This window comes from Zingiber officinale, chromosome 5A (genome assembly GCF_018446385.1).
Source record: "Zingiber officinale cultivar Zhangliang chromosome 5A, Zo_v1.1, whole genome shotgun sequence".
In the NCBI taxonomy this organism is placed as follows: Eukaryota; Viridiplantae; Streptophyta; class Magnoliopsida; order Zingiberales; family Zingiberaceae; genus Zingiber; species Zingiber officinale.
In genome coordinates this window covers 68,420,276-68,445,166 of record NC_055994.1, presented here as the reverse complement: position 1 = coordinate 68,445,166, position 24,891 = coordinate 68,420,276, and the positions used below count along the sequence as shown (strand labels likewise).

Genomic DNA, 24,891 nt, shown 5'->3' with positions numbered 1-24,891 from the left:
CAATACGGTCCTGATTTCGAAATCAACACCGTAGCTTTAATAAAATGCCACCGCATTCCATTTACATTGGCGATGATTGCTTTGGGTGCTTTATTATTTTGGATTCTCCAAATTAATTCTAGTATAAATTGAATGAACCAATATTCTGATCAATTTGTTCGATTTTTGTTTAAAAAATTGTTTGGTTTGAATAGTTTGAATTTTTTTATTGATTAGTTTGAAATTTTTGATGTTAAATTTATACAATACTAAAAATCTGATATAATGAAAAATCGGTATATTGAATTTTTAGTACATATTGTTGTAATTTTCTTTATATCAAAATTTTTGATGTCATATATAAAATTTAATATATCTTACCGAATTCGTCCTAGGCGTGGCGTTAAAAAGATTTAGTAAATTTTATGAAAAGTAGATAACATGATAAATACTTTCTGATTTTTAATTATTTTATTTTATTTTCTAAAATATAGTGTTTTTAATTAATCATAAATTTAAATATTTTAATTATTTTATTCTGTTTAAAATATTCTAAGAATAAAAGAAAAAAAGTTTAATTATTTGGATAAAGAGAGGTAAAAAGAGAATATAATTACAACTGAACATTTTGTTTTCTACTTTGACAAAAATTTTCTTGGTTTTAATTGTTTTTATAATAATCCGGATATACGATTCTCAATCCAACTAGTGGGTGATCTTTGTCACTGATTTGTTTATCCGATAAATTTAGAAGCATAGCGATTCTTCATCTAACGACTAAATTTGTCCATGTTTTCGGGCATTACAAATATAAATTGCCTTACATAAGAATAGAACCTTGGCTATCGAAAAGATTGTTGGGGGGATATGGTAATAGTTTTATTTTATTTTATTTTTGATATTCTAAATATTCAATTCTTATAATTCAATTAATCATGTAGGTAGGTTATATTTTTCATTAGTTATTAGTATAAATCATGAAATGCATATGGATCCTAAAAGATGATCCAATATCACAAATAATTCAAATTCTTCAAATATAAAATATCCTAAGTAAAATTAAAATCTTCGTTAATGTGGTTTAAATTGTTTTTTATAATCTAAATATTTAACTATTCAAACATTCTCATAAATGTGATCTGTTGAGCTCCATCAAAATTTCTAACCTCCTACCGGATGATCCCATTAAAAATAATAATAATTCTATAAGACGGAAACAATGATACTCATTGCCATTTTTTATAAAATTGTATTTTATATTACAAATTGTTTCGATTTTTTGGAAATTAAAGGAAAAAAATTATCACGAAAGGTATTAATGGTAAAAATACAAAATAAAAAAAATGGAAATTTCTGGTTCTGTGGTTCATGTGATGGTCAACGATTACTGTAAAATTAGCGGCGAAGCTTATTCCCCGGCGTCGGCGGCGGCCAAGGCGCTCCTTCTCCTTCTGATCAAAAGGAGGATGGGAGATCGAGGAAGATGAGGAGATGGAGAACGCGCGGGATGCTCGCCGGCGAAGGATCTTGGAGCGCGGATCCGACCGCCTTGCCCTAATCTCCGGGCAAGCCCAATCCGTCCCCGATTCATCCCCTCGTGGCCCCAATGAAGGACATCCTCCCCCTTCCGGTGCGATCCCTGTCTCTCTACTCGATCAATGCAATCGCATGTTCCTTAGTTAGGTTGTCCTCGTCGAGATTTAGTTCGATTTCAATATACTTTCCTCTGACGGTATCAGTTGTGTTTCAATTTGGTACTCGATTCGATTTTCATTTCCAATCGGAACTTCGGAAGGCATCATTTTCCCCTTTTTTTACAGTCACATCCTCCCTCTTCCAGCGCTCTCTCTCTCTCTCTACTCTCTCAATGCAATCGCATGCCTTATAGTTCTCATCTAGATTTGGTTCGACTCTTGTGTCCTTCCTCTCATGGCATTAGTTGCCTGAGGTTTAGGCAGAAATTTTTGGGGATTGGATACTTGTGTTGCCAATCGAAAAGCAGCATTTTTCCTCCTCGGAGTTGTACTTTTGAAGATTATGTCAACCGAATAAGACGGCTCCTTGTGCAGTAATTTGGCATGATCATAGGTCGTCTTCTTGGTAAAATCCATTTCAATGCTTGTCCTCTATGTTTTCCTACATAGCCGTCTTTTGACACCGTTCTCTGGTAAAATTGTGCTGTGCATTCCTTGTTCGTTCAAGCTAATTGTCTGTGTTTCTTTATATGTGTTAATATTGAATTAATGTGGTGTATGGCCGAAGGTTGTCATTCGGTATCGGCCAGCTTGCTCATATTTGTACAACCGCAGATGTGGAAACAAGAAGGTGGATCCATTCTCCGATTTTCACCACATCAATTCAATCGCATTGGCTTGTCAAAATTCTGATAGTTTACATAAGATTGATTGAGGAGTTTGTGTTACACATTAGTTCTTTTTTCCTAGGAGACCTGGAATAGACTCTTGCATTGTCTCTTTGTTATGTCTTGTTGTGGGATAACTGCTTATTTGGTAGTTCTAAGTTTTCTTGTTATGTATCTAGTAAAATTTGCTATTTGAAAGCACAAGGTCCACGTCTAGACACTGCACTGGAAACTTGATGTATTTGTTTCTCTTGATAGAGTTTGAGTTTGAGGATTTCTGATGCTTTATTTTCCTTCTTGCTGACGGACAATGGGTCATACACCAACTAGCTCACCATACTATTTCTCTCGATGTTTGTTGCTGTTAGAAAATATTGTTTAATACTTATTGATATTAGTGTCCTAGTAATTATGTTTTGGAAGGAGTTATCTTTCTCTACATAAACCTTAGTAGCTCATCGGCTCTCATTTTATTGTAGGTTCTCCATTTAGCAGTGTTGAGGGAACTAGTGCTCATCTTACTGACCAATATAAGAGCGACAAAGATGGCCAAGTCACTGCTAGTGAAAGAGAAGAAATCAATAAACACAAACCAATTCCTACAACTCAGGCAAGCATTGGAATGGTTAGTGCCAACAAGATGGAACACAATAATACTGTGTTTGAATTAAAGCCTCAAGTGAATGAGCTGCAAAGGAATAAGGTTTCAGAACTTTGTAACGCTTCGGTGGTGGCGCAGAAATCATCTGATCAAGTTTTAGATACAACTCTATCAGCAAGGTTGATGAAACACGTGACAATCTCATCAAAGCAAGTCAGCCATGTTGTCTCGGCTTCTGAAAATGCACGTTTGCTTTGTGCATTTGCGATCGCAATTTTCACCGTCATATCGAGCTGCCTTGGTGGTGTATTTGGCGGAAGCATTAACTTCAGACCTTTGTTCCTTGTTATCTTGGCGGACTTGACCATTGTTTTTTGGCCTCTGATGGCAAATCAGGCAGCTAAGAACGAAAAACTGGAGTATCATTGGACGGGGAACTTGAGCGATATTTTGGAGGCATGGTTGATCTTTCAGGAAGTAGCAGGTACCATTTTCATGGATTGCAGCATATGCGCTGTTGTTATGATCTCTGCCCTTTGCATCCAAATCTTTTGAGTTATTTGGTTGTTTCGAGTAATTTATGAAGATTCACTAGAAAATAGATGATAACCAGCAATTTCTCACACTGGAGAACAGATTTCAAGATCATGATCGAGATCGAGATGTAGCAAATCGGTACCTTGTTCTCACAAAATTTTCTTATTTTGGTGGTAAAGATTTTTGAGTTCGCACTACTAAAAAAAATTGTCAAATTTAAGGTTTTCTTTTATCAATTGTATCAAAATAGTCTGATAAATAATAACTTCTTTTAAGATTATGTTAGATGATGCTAATAGAGTCAGACATAACTATGAATTGTTGAAAATTGCGAAATCAACAAACTTTTAGGTCAAATGATATTTTGTATTAAAATTGTGTTTGAAAATTTAGATAATTTTGTAAAGCGCTTGATGATAAAAAAAATCGACAATTTAGGAGAATGGATACAAATAAAGGAATCTACATGCGGTTCACGTTCCCACTTAGCTTATTTGATTTTTTTTATTAAAATAATAAAAGAATATTATTTTGGTAGAGAGATTATCATATGATAGATGGTTTAATCTTTACTAATCAATATCTAAGATTTATTTGATAGATAAAATACTACTTATAAAATTTGAATACCGAGTATAAAAAATAGATCATTTATATACTGGTCATTGTGCACACGCGTTATATATTATACACACGCGTTACATATGTAATATAATACATAAATATACGTAAATTAGTGTTTCAGACTCATAAATTCATGCAATAGTGTAAAGTAAGAGTACCCTAGTAGCCAAGTTACTGTAACGAACTCTTTCTTGTTAAAATTAATTTAATTTTTTATATCAGATATTAACCTGATAATAACATATAATACACTTGATCTTAGCGAAAAGACTGAGAAATGTATGCTTTTTAATGTGGTCAACCTAAGGTCTTTATAGAAACTTCTTTGTTCACAGTGTTGTCAATCCTAAGATATGAGACTAAAGAGAATCATAACAATGTATATTTTTTATATATAAAATTACTAATAAACTTTAAAATTATTTTTACTGCGAAAATAAAAAAGAATATTAACATAATTTCATTTTAGGCTTCACTAAAATTAGCTAATAAAGGATCTAGATTCTTAATAATAACAAGTAATCGTGCATACACATTACGTAAGCTAGGCCCCTTATACCAAGTAGGGCAAAGCAAGGAGAGATCTAAGGGAAGAAGAATGAGCCTATAGAAAATAGTTTTAATTTTTTAGTATTGCCCCTACTTTTATTTTTTTAGTGGGGCAAGACTCTAATATTTTATAATTTTATACACCTATAGGGATATTTATAAAAATTTGAGGTGGAGCAACTGCCCCACCAAAGCTATATGTGGCTCCGCTCCTGGTTGCTTGTGTAATATAATACATGAGTACGTGCGGATAAGAGACTCTCTTTCATAAAAAATTAATTTAATTCTTTATATCAAATATTAAACTGATAAGAACAAATATTACACTTAATCTTAGCCAAAAAGCTTCTTATATATTGGGTAAGGGAATGTCAGATCCATACAATAGTGCAATGCTAGGGTGACACTCTAGAATCCTAGCAGTAAATTACTGTAATGGACTCCCTCTTATCAAAAATTTATTTAATATGATACTTAATCTTAACCAAAAAGCCAAGAAAAGTATATTTTCTAATATTATCGACCCAAAGTATTTATAGAAGTTTCTCTGCTTGCAGTGTTACTAATTCTAAAATGTGAGACTAAAAAGAACTCTAGATTTATAATTGATTAATGAGAAAAATTCTCAATAATAAGCTGCAGCTGAGTCTCAAACTCTAGATCCCTTATTGATTAATGAGAAAATTTTATAATATTACACCGTAGCTGAGTCTTGAACTCTAGATCCCTGATTGATGTGTTTGTGGAAATTACTAACTAATAAACCTTGAAATTATTTTCAGTGTGAAATGCAAAAAAGGATATTAACATAATTTTATTTTGGGTTTCATCAAAATTAGTTAGTAAAGGGAGCAGATTCTTAATAAAATAATAAGATATACTAGCAATACACGACGTTGTGTGTGTTATATGAATACATGTAAATTTTATAAAATGAATATTTTCTATTAAGTAATTAAATAATATTATTCAATGATAATATGATTTATTCTCAAGTGTCACCCTTAAGGGACTCTCCTTAATAAATAATTAATTTAATTTTTAATTAGATATTAAATTGATAAGAACAAATACTATACTTAATTTTAGCCAAAAGATATTATATTGATAAAAATAAATATTATACTTAATCTTAGCCAAAAAGTCGTATATAAATTGGGAAAGGGTGCACTATGTAAGGAACTCTCCTTTATAAAAAATTAATTTAATTTTTTATATCGAATATTAAATTAATAAAAACAAATACTACACTTAATCTTAGCCAAGAGGATGCCCATAAATTAGGTAAGGATGCGCCATACCCATGCAATAGTGCAATACAAGGGTGATGCTCGAGAATCTCAGTAGAAAACTACTGTAATAGACTCCCCCTTATAAAAAATTAATTTAATATCATACTTAATTTTAGCCAAAATGTCAAGAAAAATATGTTTTCTAATGTCACCGACCCAAGGTATTTATAAAAGCTTCTCCACTCGCAATATTGTCAATCCTAAAGTATGCTTTCTAATGTCACCGACCCAAGGTATTTATAAAAGCTTTTCCGCTCGTAGTGTTATCAATCCTAAGATGTGGGATTAAAGAAAACAAGAGAAAATTACTGATAAGAAAAATTCCCAGTAATACGCAGTAGTTGAGTTTTAAACTTTAGATCCTTGATTGATTAATAAGAAAAATTTCCAATAATACGCCGTAGCTGAGTCTTGAACTTTAGATCCCTGATTGATTAATAATAAAAATTTTCAATAATATACCGTAGTTGTGGAAATTATTAATAAACTTTGAAATTATTTTCGGTGTGAAAAGAAAAAAGGATATTGATCCTGTCCGAACGCTGAGTCGACGGACGCTGAGTACGTGGCGCTCTCCTCTATCTCCAACCAGCTGCACCAATCTCTGGCGAACCTGCAAAGAAGTCAGGCCGGGAAGGGGTTCCTGGCGACGACCCTCCGACCCTCAAGTCAGGCAAGAGGAAAATGCAAAGGTGACTTCAAATTTCAGAGAATGCGTACCTCCGGCGAAGTGTGAGGACCCTTATATAGAGCTGTGAAGAGGCTTATGCACACATACCGAGGCGAATACGTGTCCTCTTACCATATCTCAGTATGGGCTTGTCAGAGGAGCTTGCCTGACACCATACTGCTACAGTCCGAGCACCTCTCTGATGGGACGCCATAACCTTCTGTCGTAAGGTTCGGCGTATGACTTGGTCGTTGGACATGCCTGTTGTCAGAAGATGTTTCCCGATGTTTCCCTTGTCCTTTTGTCTCTTCTGTTCCCACGCTGAGCGTCCGGTCGCTCGGCAGTCCCATCACGTCCGACCGGACGTTGCTGCTTTATGCCTCGGCCGAGCGGGCTACCTGCTTGGCCCGGCGACCCTGTTCACCATGAGCGTCGGAGACCCGACTCCCCGTCGGGTTGTCTTTGCTTCCGCTTATACCCCGTTCGGCCGGTCGGTCCCTCCTTTTCCGGTCGGCTGAACCTCACACTGCCCTTGACTTTTGTCCTCCACGTGGCGTTGATTCCCCTCAAAGGGGGTCCCCTGTCTATACCGCCGGATCACTTGCCTCCCTTTCAAGTCTAGTCGAAGGAGGCGATTAGTCCGACTGACTGGACTGTTAGTTGCACCGAGCGGTGTCTCTGTGAAACTATCTTCCGCTCGACCCCCATGTGGGTAGCTACGACATTCAGTCAACGACAACATTCCTCGGATCTCTTCGGAATTTGCGCCAATCTTCGACATTAAGGCCAAGCACGCGTTCTGTGCCTCGATAAGGCGCTTATTAAATGTTATCCCGTGGTGGAATGCCATGTGGCATTGCTGCCGTCATCGTACGGCGGCGGCGCCGCGGGTGATGAGACCGAGGCAGTTTGAAATGGACGGCGTGATGCGTGCTCCGGTTCTCGCGACCTGAATCCGACGGTGGAGGCCGCTCGGGTTCAACCCTATAAAGCCTTCGCCTTCTCCGTCTTCGCAGCATTTCTGCTCTCGCGTGCCCAGAAGCTTCCTTCGGCGTTTCAGTGCTTCGGCAGCTTCAGTTCTCTTTTTCCGGCGATCCCGCGTTCTTCGTCGATCCTCCTTCTTCTATGAAAGGCTCTTTTTCTGTTCTATCTTTGGTTCTTGTGTTTTCTTTGCCTTTCTTTTCTCGAGTTTTGGTCCTCGGGGCACTGTTTCGTTTGCCATCTTCTTTCTTCTATCCTCTGCCTTTCTTCGTCTTTTTTGGTTTCGTCCGTTCGGACAATGGCTAGTTCCTCTCAGCCTCAAGATCAAGCCCTCGACCCATGGTATACTACCATGGAGTCGCGCTTCGATCGGCGCGACGCCGATATTCTGATGGACTCTTTCGAAATTCCCTCTGATTTTGAAATCATCCTACCCTCCCCCTTCGCTCGGCCACACAAGCCGTCGCATGGAGCTTTCTGCATTTTCCGCGACCAATTCGTAGCCGGTCTGTGCTTTCCAATCCATCCCTTCATCGTAGAAGTTTGCAACTTTTTCGGCATTCCGCTCGGAAGCCTAGTCCCCAACACTTTCCGCCTTTTATGCGGCATTGTCGTCTTGTTCAAAATCCACAATATCCCCCTCCGACCGGAGGTTTTCTATTATTTTTATTACCCTAAACAGTCCGAGCTGGGCACATACATGTTCCAGGCTCGGCCCGGTTTAGTTTTCTTTAATAAACTACCCTCTTCCAATAAGCATTGGAAAGAATTCTACTTCTACCTTCGTATGCCCGAGCGGGCCCCCTTCCGAACCCAGTGGTAGGTCGGACCACCAATCTCACCAGAGCTCAAAAGGTTCAAGATCCGACCGGACTATCTTCACGCAGCCAACATGCTAGCTGGTCTGAAGTTTGACATCACTAAGTTCCTGCCTGAAGGGGTGATATACATATTCGGCCTGAGCCCGATCAGGACCCCCCTCCCGAGCGGCTTCAGTAAGAATCTTACTTGTACATTTGCCTTGATTGCTAACTGATTTTCTCCTTTTTCCTTTGCAGCGAACATTGTCATGGAGTCGGTGATGGCCGGAATTTTGAAGAGGAAGGCGACGGTGCTCGAGGCCGCAGCTGCCAAAGAAATGGAGACGCTTGGCATTGAGTCGGTCGGCTCACATGAGGGAGAGAGCGATACGAATGCGGGGGAGTCAGCCGCTCAGGCTTCTCTCCCGGAGCCAGCGGCTGGCGCAACTGCTAGTCGAGAGCCTTCCGTCCGAGAGGAAGGCTCGGCTCAGGAGGAAGAGCGCCCCCTCCGACAAAAGAGGCGCCGCACGGAGACACCACTCCGCTCGGCTACATCTGCGGTCCATCCATCCGAGCGGGCCACCGCTGATTCTCGCGGCAAAGCGCCGGAGGTGGAGGCGATCTTGTCCGATCGGACGCCATCCCAACTAGACGCGTCTGCGGACCCCCTCGAGGCCGTTCCGATCAGCGCCCTTCCACCCGCTCCCCGCCAAGTCCAACGTTCGGTGATTTTGTCCCAATTTTCGGCGCCGGCCTCCGATCCTTCCCCGGCTTCCGCCCAGATGACTCCTGGTCGGCGCCGTACCGTCAGGGTCTCACTTCACCTCCCAACCGAAGAATTGATGCCCGAGGCCGATCGACCAACCGCGCCCGTGCACATGATCACAATGAAAGGGCCTCTAGCCGAAATGTGGGCCGACGCTCGGGCACGCGTCGCTATGATTCCCCTCAGCAATTTGGCCAATAGCCACATGCAGCAGGCCACTGGGGTAAGTGTGTTTTCTTCCGAAATTTTTTATGCATTCTTTCCGATCGACCATTAACAATTCTTGCTTACGCCAGAGATGGGTGGAGGAGATCGCCGTCTGCAACCATCTGGCTATGGTGGACGAAGAATTAAAGAGGCTGAAGGCTCCGGGCGGCCCTTCCGGCTCACAAGGTCCATCATATGCCGAGCTGCAGAAAGAGCTCAAAAAGACCCAAGCTTTGCTGGCGGCGGAGCAAAAGAAAACGGCCGACCAGGCGCATACTTTGTCCGAGCTCGATCGACAGGTCAAATCACTTGACCGAAAAATAAGCCTGGCGACTGAGCGGAAGAAGACGGCAATTGCCGACCTGGAGAAGAAGAATGTCGAGGCTTGGGGCCTGGAGTAAAAAGTTAAGGAGCTGATAGACCAGCTGGCCGGCGAGAAGGCGGCCCGATCGGACGTGGTGACGAAACTTGAGGCTGCCCTGCAAGAACACCAGGCCACCGCCGACGCCTCCCAAGCGGCCCTCAAAGAATACCAGGAGACTGAGCCAAGCTGAGTCGCCGCCTTGAGGTAAAATTACATCCGTTCAGTCGAATTCTCTGAAAAAGTCTGCGAACGGATGTACAATGCCTTCGAGCTTGCTATGAATGCCACCACAACCTACTTGAAGTCCAAGGGTCTTCTTTCTGATTTCGTCACCATCCCAGCTCAAGACCAGGCGACACTCCTCAGCACCATCCCGAAGGATCTTTACGATTATCTGGAATAGAAGTATATGTGTAATTCGGCCGCTCGGCCAAAGACTATCCTTTTTGTAATTCGGCCGCTCGGCCTTAAATTCTCTAATGCTATCCTTTTACTTGCTTTTTCTTTTGTTAATCAATATGAGTACTGTCCGCTCGGCTTGCCAACTACCATTCATGTTCCTCCACTTCTCCTAGTTATTCGCCTCTCATCCCACCTTTCTTGTGTTCGAAAGGGGTTTTTTATGAAGTATTTTGCGTAGCTAATCCGCTCGGCTGAATATATCCTGTTTCGCAAACGGGATTTTCGCCAGATGTTCACGAAGTACTTTTGGTTACTTGGCCGATCGGCCAAACGACTTAAGAGTCGACCTCTTTATTGTCTTCTTCCGGCCGGAGGGTTTATAGTCGCCGGCGCGCTTCCGGCCGGAGTGTTTATAGTCGCCGGCGCGACTCTCGATTTTTAACGTCGAAGCTCGACGGTCTTCCGGCCGGAGGGTTTATAGTCACCGGCGCGACTCTCGATTTTTAACGTCGGAGCTCGACGATCTTTCGGCCGGAGGGTTTATAGTCGCCGGTGCGACTCTCGATTTTTAACGTCAGAGCTCGACGGTCTTCCGACCGGAGTGTTTATAGTCGTCGGCGCGACTCTCGATTTTTAATGTCGGAGTTCGACGGTCTTCCGGCCGGAGGGTTTATAGTCGTCGGCGCGACTCTCGATTTTTAACGTCGGAGCTCGACGGTCTTCCAACTGGAGGGTTTATAGTCGCCGGCGCGACTCTCGATTTTTAACGTCGGAGCTCGACGGTCTTCCGTACTTTTTGTGTTCGAAAGGGGTTTTTTACGAAGTATTTTGCATAGCTAGTCTGCTCGGCTGAATATATCCTGTTTCGTAAACGGGATTTTCGCCAGAGGTTCACGAAGTATTTTTGGTTACTTGGCCGATCGGCCAAACGACTTAAAAGTCGACCTCTTTATTGTCTTCTTCCGGCCGGAGGGTTTATAGTCGTCGGTGCGACTCTCGATTTTTAACGTCGGAGCTCGACGGTCTTCCGATTCGGCTGACGATGCCCTATCTTGTGCTAATTTTCTGATTTTTTACTCCTGCATGTCAAATATACAGCCGAACGGAAAATATACAACATATATTACATTGGCGCACCTTTCACCCCGCCCGGTAAGGCTGGAGGTGGTTCGCGCTCCATGGTCGATTCAGTTGTCGTCCGTCTTCATCCTCCAGATAATAGGCACCCGAGCGGAGCTTTTCGATGACTTTGAAGGGACCCGCCTAAGGAGCCTCCAGCTTGCCAATGTCCCCGACCGACTTTACTTTCTTCCACACTAGGTCGCCGACCTGGAACGCTCTAGGGATCACGCGCCGGTTGTAGTTCTGCTTCATTCTCTGACGGTACGCCATCAGCCGGATGGATGCTTTGGCTCGCTCTTCGTCGATCAAGTCCAACTCCATGTTCCTCCGCTCGGGGTTGTCATCATCATAGTTCTAGATCCGCACGGACTCGACGCCGACTTCAATCGGGACAACTGCTTCGCCTCCATACACTAAATGGAATGGCGTGAAGCTCGTTCCCTCCTTTGGAGTCGTGCGGATAGCCCATAAGACGTCCGGCAGCTCGTCCACCCAACTTCCTCCTATGTGGTCAAGTCGAGCCCGAAGAATTCTGAGTATTTCTCTGTTGGTTACTTTCGCTTGGCCGTTACTCTGGGGATACGCCACGGAAGTGAAGTGTTGTTCAATGCCATAACTTTTGCACCATTCTTCGAGCTGCTTCCCGACAAACTGTCGTCCGTTATCAGATATGAGCCGGCGAGGAATGCCGAACCGACAGATTATATGAAGCCACATAAACTTTTTGACCATTTGCTCGGTGATCTTTGCCAGCGGTTCGGCCTCCACCCATTTGGAAAAGTAGTCGACCGCTACCAGTAGAAACTTCCGCTGACCGGTCGCCATAGGGAACGGACCCACGATATCCATCCCCCATTGATTGAACGGACAGGATACCGTAGATGCTTTCATCTCCTCTGCCGGTCGGTGGGAGTAGTTGTGGTACTTCTGGCAGGAGAGGCACGTCGCGACGATCCGAGCGGCGTCTTCTATGATCCTTGGTGCACTTCCTGGAGGATGTACGCCGCGTCTTCCGAGCTCACACATTTCAAAAGTGGGCGGGAGAAAGCCTTCTTGTAGAGTTGGTCTCCAACAAGTGTGAACCGGCCAGCTCTCCTTCTTAATAGATGGGCTTCCTCCCGGTCGGACGATGTTGCACCCGATCGCAGAAACTCCATGATGGCTGTCCTCCAATCGCTTGGAAACGCGAGGCTCTCCATCCGGTCGACGTGCGCCACCAAAGATACTTGCTCAATTGGCTGCTGAATGACGACCGGTGATATTGAACTTGCAAGCTTGGCTAACTCGTCTGCTGCCTGGTTTTCCACTCGAGGTATCTTCTGGATAATGACTTCTCTGAAGTGGGTCTTGAGCTTTTCAAAGGCCTCAGCGTAAAGTTTGAGCCGAGCATTGTTAATCTCAAAAGTGCCCAAGAGCTGCTGGGCGGCCAGCTGAGAGTCTGAATGGAGTGTCACCCGACCGGCTCCAACATACCGGGAGGCCTGCAAGCCAGCTATAAGGGCCTCATACTCTGCTTCGTTATTTGTGGCTCTGTAATCCAGCCGGACGGATAGGTGCATCCTTTCTTCTTGGGGAGAGAGTAACAGCACGCCAATCCCGCTCCCGAGCCGAGTGGACGATCCATCCACAAATATTTTCCACATAGCTTCGGGCTCTGGCTTTTGCACTTCGGTGACAAAATCTGCTAAGGACTGCGCCTTTATCGCCGAACGGGGTTGATACTGAATGTCAAATTCGCTCAACTCCGTTGTCCATTTGATGAGCTGTCTCTTCTGGGTTCAACAGCACTCTTCCCAACGGGCTATTTGTTCGGACGATGATTGTATGTGCTAAGAAATAAGGACGAAGTCTCCAAGTGGCGAGGACCAAAGCAAAAGCCAACTTCTCGAGCCCAGTGTAGCGAGATTCAGCGTCTTTTAAAATATGGCTCAAGAAGTACACGGGTTGTTCTTCTCCGCTCGTCCTCACTAATGCCGAGCCTACTGCCTGCTCGGTTGAAGATAAATAAATACAGAGCGGCTCACCCACAGCTGGCTTGGCTAGCACGGGCAAAGAGTTCAGATATGTCTTCAGTTCTTCAAACACCCGATCGCATTCCTCATCCCAATGAAACTTAGTAGCTTTGCGCAGGATTTTGAAAAATGGGAGACTCCGGTCGGCAGTCTTGGAGATGAATCTTGACAACGCGGTTATCCGACCGGTCAGACGCTGGACTTCCCTCAGATTTCTTGGGGGCGGCATATCTTGCAATGCTTTCACCTTGCTGGGATTTGCTTCTATGCCCCGCTCGGTTACTATATAGCCCAAGAAACGCCCGCCTTTTCCAAACAAATATTTCTGAGGGTTCAGCTTGACTCCATACTTCCTCAGCGTTCGGAAGGTCTCCTCCATGTCTTTAAAAAGATCAGCCGCTCGGATGGACTTGATGAGAATGTCATCCACGTATACTTCTAGATTTCATCCGATCTGCTCTTTGAATACCTTGTTCATCAAGCGCTGGTAAGTTGCGCCCACGTTCTTCAATCCGAACGGCATTACATTGTAACAGTAAGTGCCGTCGACTGTGACAAAACTAACCTTTTCTTGATCTTCTCGGGCGAGCGACACCTGATGGTAGCCCTGATATGCGTCTAGCATGCATATTAACTCGCCCCCGGCTGTGGAATCCACCAGTTGATCAATCCGGGGTAGAGGGTAGAAATCCTTTGGGCATGCTTTGTTGAGATCCCGGAAGTCGATGCAAACCCTCCATTTGTTGCCTGGCTTGGAGACTAGCACCACGTTCGCCAGCCAGCTCAGAAACTGTACTTCACGTATGTGGCCGGCCTCCAGGAGCTTCTCGACCTCCGCTCGGATGATAACGTTTTGTTCGGCGCTGAAGTCCCTCTTCCTTTGCTTCACTGGCCGAGCGTCCGGTCGGACGTGAAGCTTATGCTGTGCTATACTTGGCGAAATCCCCGGCAGCTCATGCGTCGACCAAACGAAGACGTCACAATTTCTCTGGAGACATTTGATTACCTCTTTCTTCTGGCTTGCCTCCAGATCGGCCGCAATGAATGTGGTGGCCTCTGATCTGGTCGGGTGGATCTGTACCTCCTCTTTTTCTTCATAAACCAAAGAGGGTGGTTTTTCGGTTATGGCGTTCACCTCAATCCGTGGCGTCTTCTGAGCGGAATTAGCTTCGGCTCGGACCATCTCGACATAGCATCGCTGAGCCGCTAGCTGGTCTCCTCGCACTTCCCCCACTTTATCTTCAACCGGGAACTTTATTTTCTGGTAGAAGGTGGAGACCGCCGCTCGGAACTCACTGAGCGCCGGTCGCCCCAAGATAACGTTGCATGCTGAGGGAGAGTCGACTACGACGAAGTTTGCCGTTCGCGTCCTTCTGAGCGGCTCTTCTCCCAGCGAGATAGCTAGTCGGACTTGTCCGACCGGCAGAACTTCATTGCCCGTAAACTCGTAGAGGGGGGTTGTCATGGGCAGCAACTCAGCTCGATCAATTTGCAGTTGGTCGAAGGCCTTTTTGAATATAATGTTGACTGAGCTGCCTGTATCAATGAAAATGCGGTGAATAGTATAATTAGCTATTACCGCTTTGATGAGGAGGGCGTCGTCATGCGGCACTTCGACTCCCTCCAAGTCCCTAGGCCCGAAGCTGATTTCGGGCCCGCTCGCCCGTTCTTGACTGCAGCCGACCGCATGGATCTGGAGCTGCCTGACACTTGCCTTCCTTGCTCGGTTGGAGTCACTTCCGGTCGGTCCGCCAGCGATGATGTTGATTTCTCCGCGGGACGTGTTGCTTCTATTTTCTTCCTCCCACACGGACGACCTAGGCCGCTCCTTGGATACCCGGGGATTGTCCTCGTGCCTTTGGGGATGATACCGCTCGGGAGATGGTTGTCGATCGGCTTCACGGTATCGCTATCGCCTGTCGGATGATGGCAATCGCCGGTGGCCACTCCGAGGAACGGGGTGGGCGATCAGGGGAAGGCTTCAGCAATCTTTTGTGTTATGCGTGTCGGTCAGGTGGAATGAGCAAAACATGGGGGTCCATACCTTCTTCTTTGGTTTGGGCCGCTCGGCAACAACCTCTTGAATGGCATGGGACCTTGCGTGGTGAAGGCGGCCTGCTTCGACCCGTGGTCCTCTGGGCGGCTCCTGGCGAGTAACATGCTTCCGCTCGGTAGGGGCTAGCCGCTCAGTTGGAGCTTCTTTTCTTCGAGCCGCCTGGGCTTCCTCCACGTTGATGTACTCATTGGCCCGGTGTAACATATGATCATAGTCTCAGGGCAGCTTTCGAATGAGTGCACGAAAGAAGTCACCATCCACGAGGCCTTGCGTGAACACATTCATCATTGTTTCTGAGGTGGTCGTTGGAATATCCATAGCCACTCGGTTGAATCGTTGGATGTAAGCTCGGAGCGACTCCCTGGGCTCTTGCTTAATGGCGAATAGACTGACACTTGTTTTCTGGTAACGCCGACTGCTTGCAAAATGGTAGAGAAAGGCCGTGCGGAACTCCTTGAAGCTAGTAATGGATCCGTCCGGCAGCCTCCGAAACCACCGTTGCGCCGATCCCGAGAGGGTGGTAAGGAACACCCGGCATCTCACTCCATCTATGTATTGATATAATGTAGCGGTGTTGTCGAACTTACCCAGATGGTCGTCCGGGTCGGTGGTTCCGTTGTATTCCCCGATTGTCGGAGGCACATAATGCTTTGGTAGAGGGTCCCGCAGGATGACCTCTGAAAACTGCCGGTTGATCCGCTCGGGGGAGGCGTCCGTTCGGGGGGCCTTACCTTTTCTGTTGTCTCGCATGGGTGCCTCGTCGAATGAAGATCCTCGATCATGGTTAACTGTTGCGACTTCAGGAGGCGTACGGAATAGAGTCCGATGAAATGGAACCGTGGCAGGCGGTGCTTCCGCTCAGCCTCCTGATGCTGATGTCGCTTATTCTCCAGTCGCTTGGATTGAGCCTTTTGTTTTTGTTGCTCCACGAGCTTAGCCGCTCTTGCCTCGATTAGAGCGTCGAGCTCCTCCTGGGAGAGCATCACAGTGTGCGGTCGTCCAGCTTCGTCCATCTCTTCCGCTCGGATGCAGGTGCGTTCCCACATACGACGCCAATTTGATCATGTCCGAACGCTGAGTCGACGGACGTTGGGTACGTGGCGCTCTCCTTTATCTCCAACCAGTTACACCAATCTCCGGCGAACCTGCAAGGAAGTCGGGCCGGGAAGGGGTTCCCGACGACGATCCTCCGACGCTCAAGTCAGGCAAGAGGAAAATGCAGAGGTGACTTCAAATTTCAGAGACTGCGTACCTCCGGCGAAGTGTGAGGACCCTTATATAGAGCTGTGAAGAGGCTTATGCACACATACGGAGGCGAATACGTGTCCTCTTACCATATCTCAGTATGGGCTTGTCAGAGGAGCTTGCCTGACACCATACTGCTACAGTCCGAGCACCTCTCTGATGGGACGCCATAACCTTCTGTCGTAAGGTTCAGCGTATGACTTGGTCGTTGGACATGCCTGTTGTCAGAAGATGTTTCCCGATGTTTCCTTTGTCCTTTTGTCTCTTCTGTTCCCACGCTGAGCGTCCGGCCGCTCGGCAGTCCCATCACGTTCGACCGGACGTAGGTACTGATCCGCTCGGGAGATTCCAGGTCGTGTGCTCGGGTGAAACTGTTCACAACATTACTACTTTATGCCTCGGTCGAGCGGGCTACCCGCTTGGCCCGGCGACCCTGTTCACCATGAGCGTCGGAGACCCGACTCCCCGTCGGGTTGTCTTTGCTTCCGCTTATACCCCGTTCGGCCGGTCAGTCCCCCCTTTTCCGGTCGGCTGAACCTCACACTGCCCTTGACTTTTGTCCTCCACGTGGCGTTGATTCCCCTCAAAGGGGGTCCCCTGTCTATACCGCCGGATCAGATATTAACGTAATTCAATTTTGGGTTTCACCAAATTAATTGAGTGTTAGTTAGTAAAGGGTCCATATTCTTAATAAAATAGTAAAAATTGATAAGAACAAATACTATACTTAATCTTAGCCAAAAGGTCACCTATAAATTGGATAAGGGCACGCCATGTAAGGGGCTCTCGTTTATAAAAAATTAATTTAATTCTATATATCAGATATTAAACTGATAAGAATAAATTCTACACTTAATCTTATCCAAAAGACCGCTTATAAATTTGATAAGGGTGTGCCAGACCCATGCAATAATAGTATAATGCATGAGTGACGCTCGAGAATCCCAATAATAAGGTGTTGTAATAGACTCTTCCTTATAAACAATTAATTTAATATCATACTTAATTTTAGCCAAAAAGTTGAAAAAAGTATGATTTCTAATATACCCAAGGTATTTACAGAAGCTTCTCTGCTCATAGTGTTGTCAATCATAATATATAGAACTAAAGAAAATTAGAGAAAATTACTGATGAGAAAATTTTTTAATAATACGCTATGGTTCAGTTTCAAACTCTAAATCCCTGATTGATTAATGAAAAAAATTTCTAATAATGTGCCGCAGTTGAGTCTCGAACTATAGATCCTTGATTAATTAATGAGAAAATTTTCTAATAAAATACCGTAGCTGAGTTTTGAACTTTAGGTCACTGATTGATATATATGTGGAAATTACTAATAAACCTCAAAATTATTTTTGGTGTGAAAATAAAAAAGGACATTAACATAATTTACTTTTGGGCTCCATCAAATTAATTGAGAGTTAGTTAGTAAAGGGTCTAGATTCTTTATAAAATAGTAAGATGTGTGAATGCAGATTTTTTTATATAAAAAATAACCAAAGAAAATTACTAATAATCCTTAAAATTACTTTTAGTGTGAAAATAAAAAAGGATATTAATGTAATTTTATTTTCAGTTTCATCAAAATTAGTTAGTAAAAGGTCCAAAGTCTTAATAATAATACAATCGTGCACACGCGTTGCGTGAGCTAGACCCCTTATACCAAGTGGGGGAATGCAAGGAGAGATATGAGAAAAGAAAAATTGACCTATAAAAAATAATTTTAATTTTTAACTATTGTCTCTACTTTTATTTCTTTTAGTGGGGCAGGACTCTAATATTTTTATAATTTTATACACCTCTAAGGATACTTACAAAAAATTGAGGTTGGGCAACTATACCCCTAGGCTACGTTTGGTAGGATGTAATCTACCTTGTAATGTAATCAGGATTACATTACAAGACTGATTATTTTGTTTATTTTAACTTTAAACCTGTAATGTAATGTAATCTCGATTACAAAAGGTAGTGAAGTTTTGTAATTTGGATTACAAAGCAAATACTATGTAATCCGATTACATTACGAGGTCGCTGTTTAACCAAAATTTGAATGTCGAATATACCCCTAGTCAGCCATCGTCCGTCAACCGCTCCTTGGCCATCACCCATCGCTTGCCGCCGCAGTCGGTCATCGACCGTCGCCGCTGCCGGTCGTCGGCCGCGGCCGCTGCAGGTCGTCGGCCGCCGCCGCCGCCGGTCGTCGGCCGCCGCCGTCGCCGGTCGTCGGCCGCCGCCGTCGCCGGTCGTCGGCCGCCGCCGTCGCCGATCGTCGGTCACCGCTGTCGCCGACCGTCGGTCGCAAGCTCCGACAGAGGTGCGGCGGCCGTCGGTAGAAATTACAGGATATTTTTATCATTTTATAATAATATGAATTATATTCTTTATAAAAAATAATATATACCAAACAAAAGAATGTAATCATCCTTGTAATCAAAGATTACATACATTATATTACCAAACGTAGTATGTAATCAGGATTACATTACAAGTTTGATTACATTACAAGCTCGATTACATTACACCCAACCAAACGTAGCCTTAGTTGCGTATATAATTTAATATATGAAGCTCCATACCTAGTTGCGTGTGTAATATAATATATGAACACGTGCAGATAATAGATCCTCCTTTATAAAAAAATTTAATTTAATTTTTTATATCAGATATTAAATTGATAAGAACAAATACTACACTTAATTTTAGACAAAAGACCGCCAATAAATTGAGTAAAGGTGTGTCAGACCCATACAATAGTGTAATGCTAAGGTGACGCTTGAGAATCTCCCCCTTATAAACAATTAATTTAACATCATATTTAATTTTAGACAAAAAGTCAAGAAAAGTTTGCTTTCTAACATCATCGATCCAAGGTATTTATAGAAGCTTCTCTGCTTGTAGTGTTGTCAATTCTAAAATGTGGGACTAAAGAGAACTCTAGATTTCTAATTGATTAATGAGAAAAAATTTCAATAATATGCCGTAGTTGAGACTCGAGCTCTATATCTCTGATTGATTAATGAGAAAGGTTTTTAATAATACGCCGCAACTGAGTCTTGATCTCTAGATCACTGATTGATTAATGAGAAAATTTTCTAATAATATATCGCAGCTGAGTCTTGAACTCTAAATCCATTGATGTATTTGGAAAATTATTAATAAATCTTAAAATTATTTTTGATATGTAGAGAAAAAAAGAACATTAATGTAATTTCATTTTGGACTTCACCAAAATTAATTAGTAAGGATGCAAATTCTTATTTAATAATATATATATATATATATATATAGACACACACACATTGCATGCGAAATATAATGCATGAATATGCGTTTATTAGTACCTTGTACCCATAAATTGAACTTAGTAAGAGTGTACCAAGCCTATGTAGTAGGGGAACGCAAGGATGACTTGTAACAAACTCTCCCTCATAAAAAAATAATTTATTTTTTTTATATAAGATATTAAACTAATAAGAACAGATACTACACTTGATCTTAGCCAAAAGGCCGAGAAAGGTATGTTGGATTAATCTTACTCTAAGTATCATTTACTTTTGATGTTTAGCTAAATAAGTTTAAATTAGGCAATGTAAAACAAAAGATATGGGACTAAATTCTAAAGTCTAGGTTGTAAAGGTAAGAAAAGTCCAAGAAGATAGTCTTGACGAATGAAGTCCCGGATCGTGGCTCTTGGCGGTGAAGTCCCGGAGGTGTGACTTCTTGGCAAAAGAAGACTTAGAATGACATAGCCAAAGGAAGCACTTGAAGGCAAGCGTAAGGATGAGGAGTCGTGGGCTCAGAAACATTCTAAGGGCGCGAGGATGATGGAAGGTGCTTGAAGGTGTAAGTCTAGGCTAAGGGTAAGCTTTAAGTAAGAAAGGATCATACTTGAGTTGTTACAAACTCATCTTCTGGTGTATCAGTCGACTGATGCTTGATCTAGAAACTCATAAAGAGTTTGCAGCAACCTATCAGTCGACTGATCCATGAGGGCAGTCGACTGGTATAATATCGTTGAGCTAATGACGTATAGAATCCTCAAAGTTCTTAAAATGAATAGTAGTCATTACTTGTTACCAGTCAACTGATGCATCCATCAGTCGACTGGTAATTAGGGTTTTAGAAATCAACATCAAATATAAAAGACTTGAGAGTTTGGAGAAAAATACAACAACTCTTTCATGCTAAAATATCCTTAAGCTCTTTAAGTGTTCTTAAGTTTCTATACTCTCAATCTCTTCCTCCCAAGCTCATCTTTCATCTTGTAAGAGGAAAAGATCATCTTGTAAAGGTTTATGCACCTTTGTGCTTGATTTGAGAAGGAGAAGTTTACAGTGGAAGTGTGTTCATCAGTGTGGATCCTTAGATTAGTCACCTCTAGGAGATGGAGACCGAATAAATTAAGGAGTTAGCATTGCATTTCTTAGATTTTTATTCTAGCTTTTCCATTGTTTGTGTTTCCGCTAACAAAGTTGTAAGGAGAAATCGAAGAAAGGTTATTCACCTCCTCTAGCCCGACACAAAGGTCCCAACAAGTGGTATCAAAGCTCAGATCTCCTCAGAAGAACTCACCGTCAATCGAAGCATCAAGATGATATTTCAAGAGGGATATATCACTGCTCGACCACCTTTCTTTGATGGCAATGAATTCGCATATTAGAAAGTTAGGATAGAGTATTACTTAATGAATGATATTGAAAATTGGTTTAGTATTGTAGATGGATTCGAAAAACCAAAGGATGAGTTTGGAGCACCTCTTCCAACCAAGGATTGGATAAAAGAGATGTAAAAGAAGGCTCAAGCAAATGCAAATGCCATAATAACCCTACAATGTGAACTCTCCAAGAAGCAATTAAGCAAAGTAGGGTCATTCAACTCTGCCAAAGAGCTTTTAAAAAAGCTCTTTGAGTTGAATGAAGGATCGGGTGAATCAAGAAGAGCCAAGAGAGAACTCTTGGTGGGCCAACTTTAAACTTCACCATGAAGACCAATGAAATCGTGAGTCAAATACACGGTAGATTCAAAAAGATAGTAAATGAGCTTCATGTAATAGCTAGGTGAGAAAATTAACAACTAGTATTTAGTAAGGTATGTTCTTCAATTCTTTCCTAGAAACACCTTATGGGCATCAATGGTTGATGTGTATAAGGCTTCTAGATATCTCTCCTTAATTAAGCTTGATGAATTATTTTACGAATTTAAATTTCATGAACAAGCTAACATGTCTTTAAAAGAGAAAAGTATAGCTCTTATTGTAGAAAAGAAGGATGATCCTGTCTGAAGGAGAAGAGATGGTGCGCTGGCTCTGGTGAATGAAGAATGACAAACCTCTCAAGATCTGAAGGAACTCCTTGATGATCCTGTGCACAGTGAGACGAGCCAACAAAGCGTCTATGACCTAAGTTCAGGGTGGGAATCCCTAGCTAAGTCCTTCGACGCTCAAGTCAGTCTTCTCTCTTAGAAAAGTGGAAGAAGAATACTAACAGAGAATGCAGAAAAATAGGATTTCAGATGCAAATGTCTGTGTTTATGTACCCTGCCAGCGGAGAGGATTCCCCTTTTTATACCACCTCACATAACCTTCGCAATCGTGAGGTGGTCCCCGATTTGTTAGAGTTTATTAGGAGATGAGAGAAGTACAACCTATACTTCATGCAATAATCCTCTGAGAAATCTTTTTTCTACCCCAGATATACCCTCTTTGTCGTTTATGAATTGAACCCCTGATGACATATGTGAATGAGTTTATCATTATAACTAATTAATGAAAAAACTTCGAGAGAATATTTCTCGATAAATTTGCTAAGATGTCATGAAGTTGTCGACTGCTTATCTGCTAAATATATACTGGTCAGTCATTAAGCTGGTCGTATCTTGAGAATACCTCTTGTTAAATATATCTCGCCCAGTCATTAAATCAGTCGTATCATGTGAACACTTTCTGTTGAATATATCCTGGTCGGTCATTAAGTCGGTTGTATCATGAGAACATCTTCCGTTGAATATATCCTGGCCGGTTATTAAGCCGGTCGTATCATGAGAACACCTTCTGTTGAATATATCCCGGTCGGTTATTAAGTCGGTCGTCTTATGAGAACACATTCTATTGAATATATCTTGGGATGTCATAAAGTCGTTCATGCATAAAGAATACCTTCTATTGAATATAATCTTGACCGGTCGTTAAGCTGGTCGTATATTAAGAATATCTTTTGTTGAATATCCCTTGGCCAATCGTTAAGTCGGTCGTATGCTAAAAGTCTTGTAAAGCTAAGTACCTTTAAGCTTGGCCAGGTTTTGCATGGCCGAGCGCATACAAGCATTTTCACACTCGTTCGATCTTTGCTCGACCGAGCGTATGCTAGAAACTTTATAAGGCTGAGTGCCTTTAAGCTAAGCTGGCTTTGCCCTGTCGAGCACATACAAGCATCCTCACACTCGTTCGATCTTCGATCGGCCGAACGTATGCTAGAAACTTTATAAGGTTGAATGTCTTTAAGCTCGCCGGGTTTTGCTTGGCCGAGTGCATACAAGCATACTCACACTCGTTCGATCTTCACTCAGTCGAACGTATGCTAGAAACTTTATAAAGCTGAGTGCCTTTAAGCTCGGCCGGGCTTTGCTCGGTCAAGCGCATACAAGCATCCTCACACTCATTCGATCTTCACTCGGCCGAATGTATGCTAGAAACTTTATAAGTCTAAGTGCCTTTAAGCTCAGCAGGACTTTGCTCGGTCGAGTGCATACAAGCATCCTCACACTCGTTCGGTCTTCGCTCAACCGAATGTATGCTAGAAACTTTATAAGGATAAATGCCTTTTGTCCCAGGAAGATTTATGTCCATCCAGGCGCATGCATAAAATCCCTCAGATAGTGAGCCTTTACTTGTTCCTTTGTATGACACAAACTTAATAAGGCTAAGCATCTTTGAGCCCAACCAACCTTTCCCATCCTAACATATGCAAAGAGCCTTATGCTCGACTAGATTTGGGCGCCGCCCCATCCTTTCAACTTGGGCTCCACTGTTATCTAAAGGGTTCGCTTACCATAAACCGTATCACTGACCTCCCCTTTAAGTCTATTCGAAGGAGGTATAGCCGACTGACTAGACTCAAGTTCTAGTTTTGTTTGCATACTTGAAAATTTTCTCAAGTTCTCAAATGAATACTCAATACTTACTTATCTAGTATATTATTCTATACTTTCTTTTCTCTCTCATTTATGCATGGAGAATTGAGCAATTTTTTTAAAATCCTCTCATTGGTAATTGGTCCTCTAATAGAAAGAAAATGTTAAGGGTGCATGAAGATATGACATATTAGTGTAGATATAATTTGGTCTATCGTATCCATTATAAATGCCCGTTCATGGATAAGTGCCACATGACATTATCTCCTACTTTTTGAAATAACCACTTACGCATTCCTCCGCAAGCGACATACTAGCTATTTTTCTTGGTAGATTTGTTAGACCCTGTGGTAGTTTTGATGTGATCAACCAAGTTGGTTAGGTTATGCTTTGTGTTTGATCCCTGTGTATGAGTGTGCAAGAGCTTAGGAGCACAGGAAGTCGAGCGGAAGACGCAGCTAGCGAGAAGGACGGCACGGGAAGGGAGCCGACGGGCTCAGTGCGTCCGAAGGACGAGAGAGCTGCGGAAGAGTACTCCGGTGGGTGTGAAGAGCTTGTGCGGCGTTTGAGGGACGTTAACCCTGTTAGAGTGTATACTAAAAGCCTAGCTTTTGGTATAAACATTTATCTAGAAATAAGAATCACATTGGTCAAATGTCTACATTTATGATAAATGTAGTTGCTCAATTAATTTATATTGTAGATAACATGGTGTGTGGTGTCACATACAGAAGATCATGTTATCGGTTCCTTATAAATTATAAACAGTAGCTCACGACCAAGATGGAAAGGAACAAACCATTGGAAGGTCGTAGTGTAATTAAGTATTAGTTTATCTTAACTATATAATTACACTAGTACACTTAGAGTGTATTGAGTAGGACCATTTGAGGTCGTTCCTTTTATACTGACTTTATAAAGGAACAAAGACCTCAGTTATTATGGAAGTGTGTGCTCTTAATCCTAATATAATAACAAGCACATATATTTGATATTTATTTCTTTAATTTATCAATGGGTGAGATTTAGTTCGATAAATCAATAAGCCCGATAAGTTGGGAAATGATATCACTTATAGTGTGTGTTGTTGATTATAGAAGGAAACTGTGTCCTAGTGATCTAGGTTGAGAATATCCCCAAGAGGAGCTCATAAGGATTGTCATGTTAAACCCTGCAGGTGGACTTAGTCCGACA

The 24,891-nt window shown here is 42.7% G+C and overlaps 1 protein-coding gene and 7 pseudogenes across 1 annotated transcript; 1 reads left to right on the top strand and 7 right to left on the bottom strand.

Moving 5' to 3' along the window:
- Window positions 1-1,330: 1,330 nt before the first annotated feature.
- On the top strand, window positions 1,331-3,769 carry LOC121982872. Its single transcript, XM_042535899.1, has 2 exons — window positions 1,331-1,609; window positions 2,821-3,769. The coding sequence occupies exons 1-2, from the start codon at window positions 1,471-1,473 to the stop codon at window positions 3,495-3,497; spliced, it is 816 nt and encodes a 271-aa protein (XP_042391833.1). The 5' UTR covers window positions 1,331-1,470; the 3' UTR covers window positions 3,498-3,769.
- A 443-nt stretch (window positions 3,770-4,212) lies between these two features.
- Window positions 4,213-4,386, bottom strand: LOC121983689 (annotated as a pseudogene).
- A 465-nt stretch (window positions 4,387-4,851) lies between these two features.
- Window positions 4,852-5,009, bottom strand: LOC121983415 (annotated as a pseudogene).
- A 4-nt stretch (window positions 5,010-5,013) lies between these two features.
- Window positions 5,014-5,157, bottom strand: LOC121983691 (annotated as a pseudogene).
- A 780-nt stretch (window positions 5,158-5,937) lies between these two features.
- LOC121983690 lies at window positions 5,938-6,081 on the bottom strand (annotated as a pseudogene).
- An 11,243-nt stretch (window positions 6,082-17,324) lies between these two features.
- Window positions 17,325-17,446, bottom strand: LOC121983429 (annotated as a pseudogene).
- Window positions 17,447-19,132: 1,686 nt separating this feature from the next.
- LOC121983418 lies at window positions 19,133-19,292 on the bottom strand (annotated as a pseudogene).
- A 642-nt stretch (window positions 19,293-19,934) lies between these two features.
- Window positions 19,935-20,089, bottom strand: LOC121983676 (annotated as a pseudogene).
- Between the last annotated feature and the right edge of the window lie 4,802 nt (window positions 20,090-24,891).

Bases quoted from the DNA above. Each gene is read 5' to 3' on its own strand.
- LOC121982872 (XM_042535899.1), top strand. From the start codon at position 1,471: ATGGAGAACGCGCGGGATGCTCGCCGGCGAAGGATCTTGGAGCGCGGA. The intron at 1,610-2,820 runs GTGCGATCCCTG...ATTTTATTGTAG, and splicing joins AGGACATCCTCCCCCTTCCG to GTTCTCCATTTAGCAGTGTT.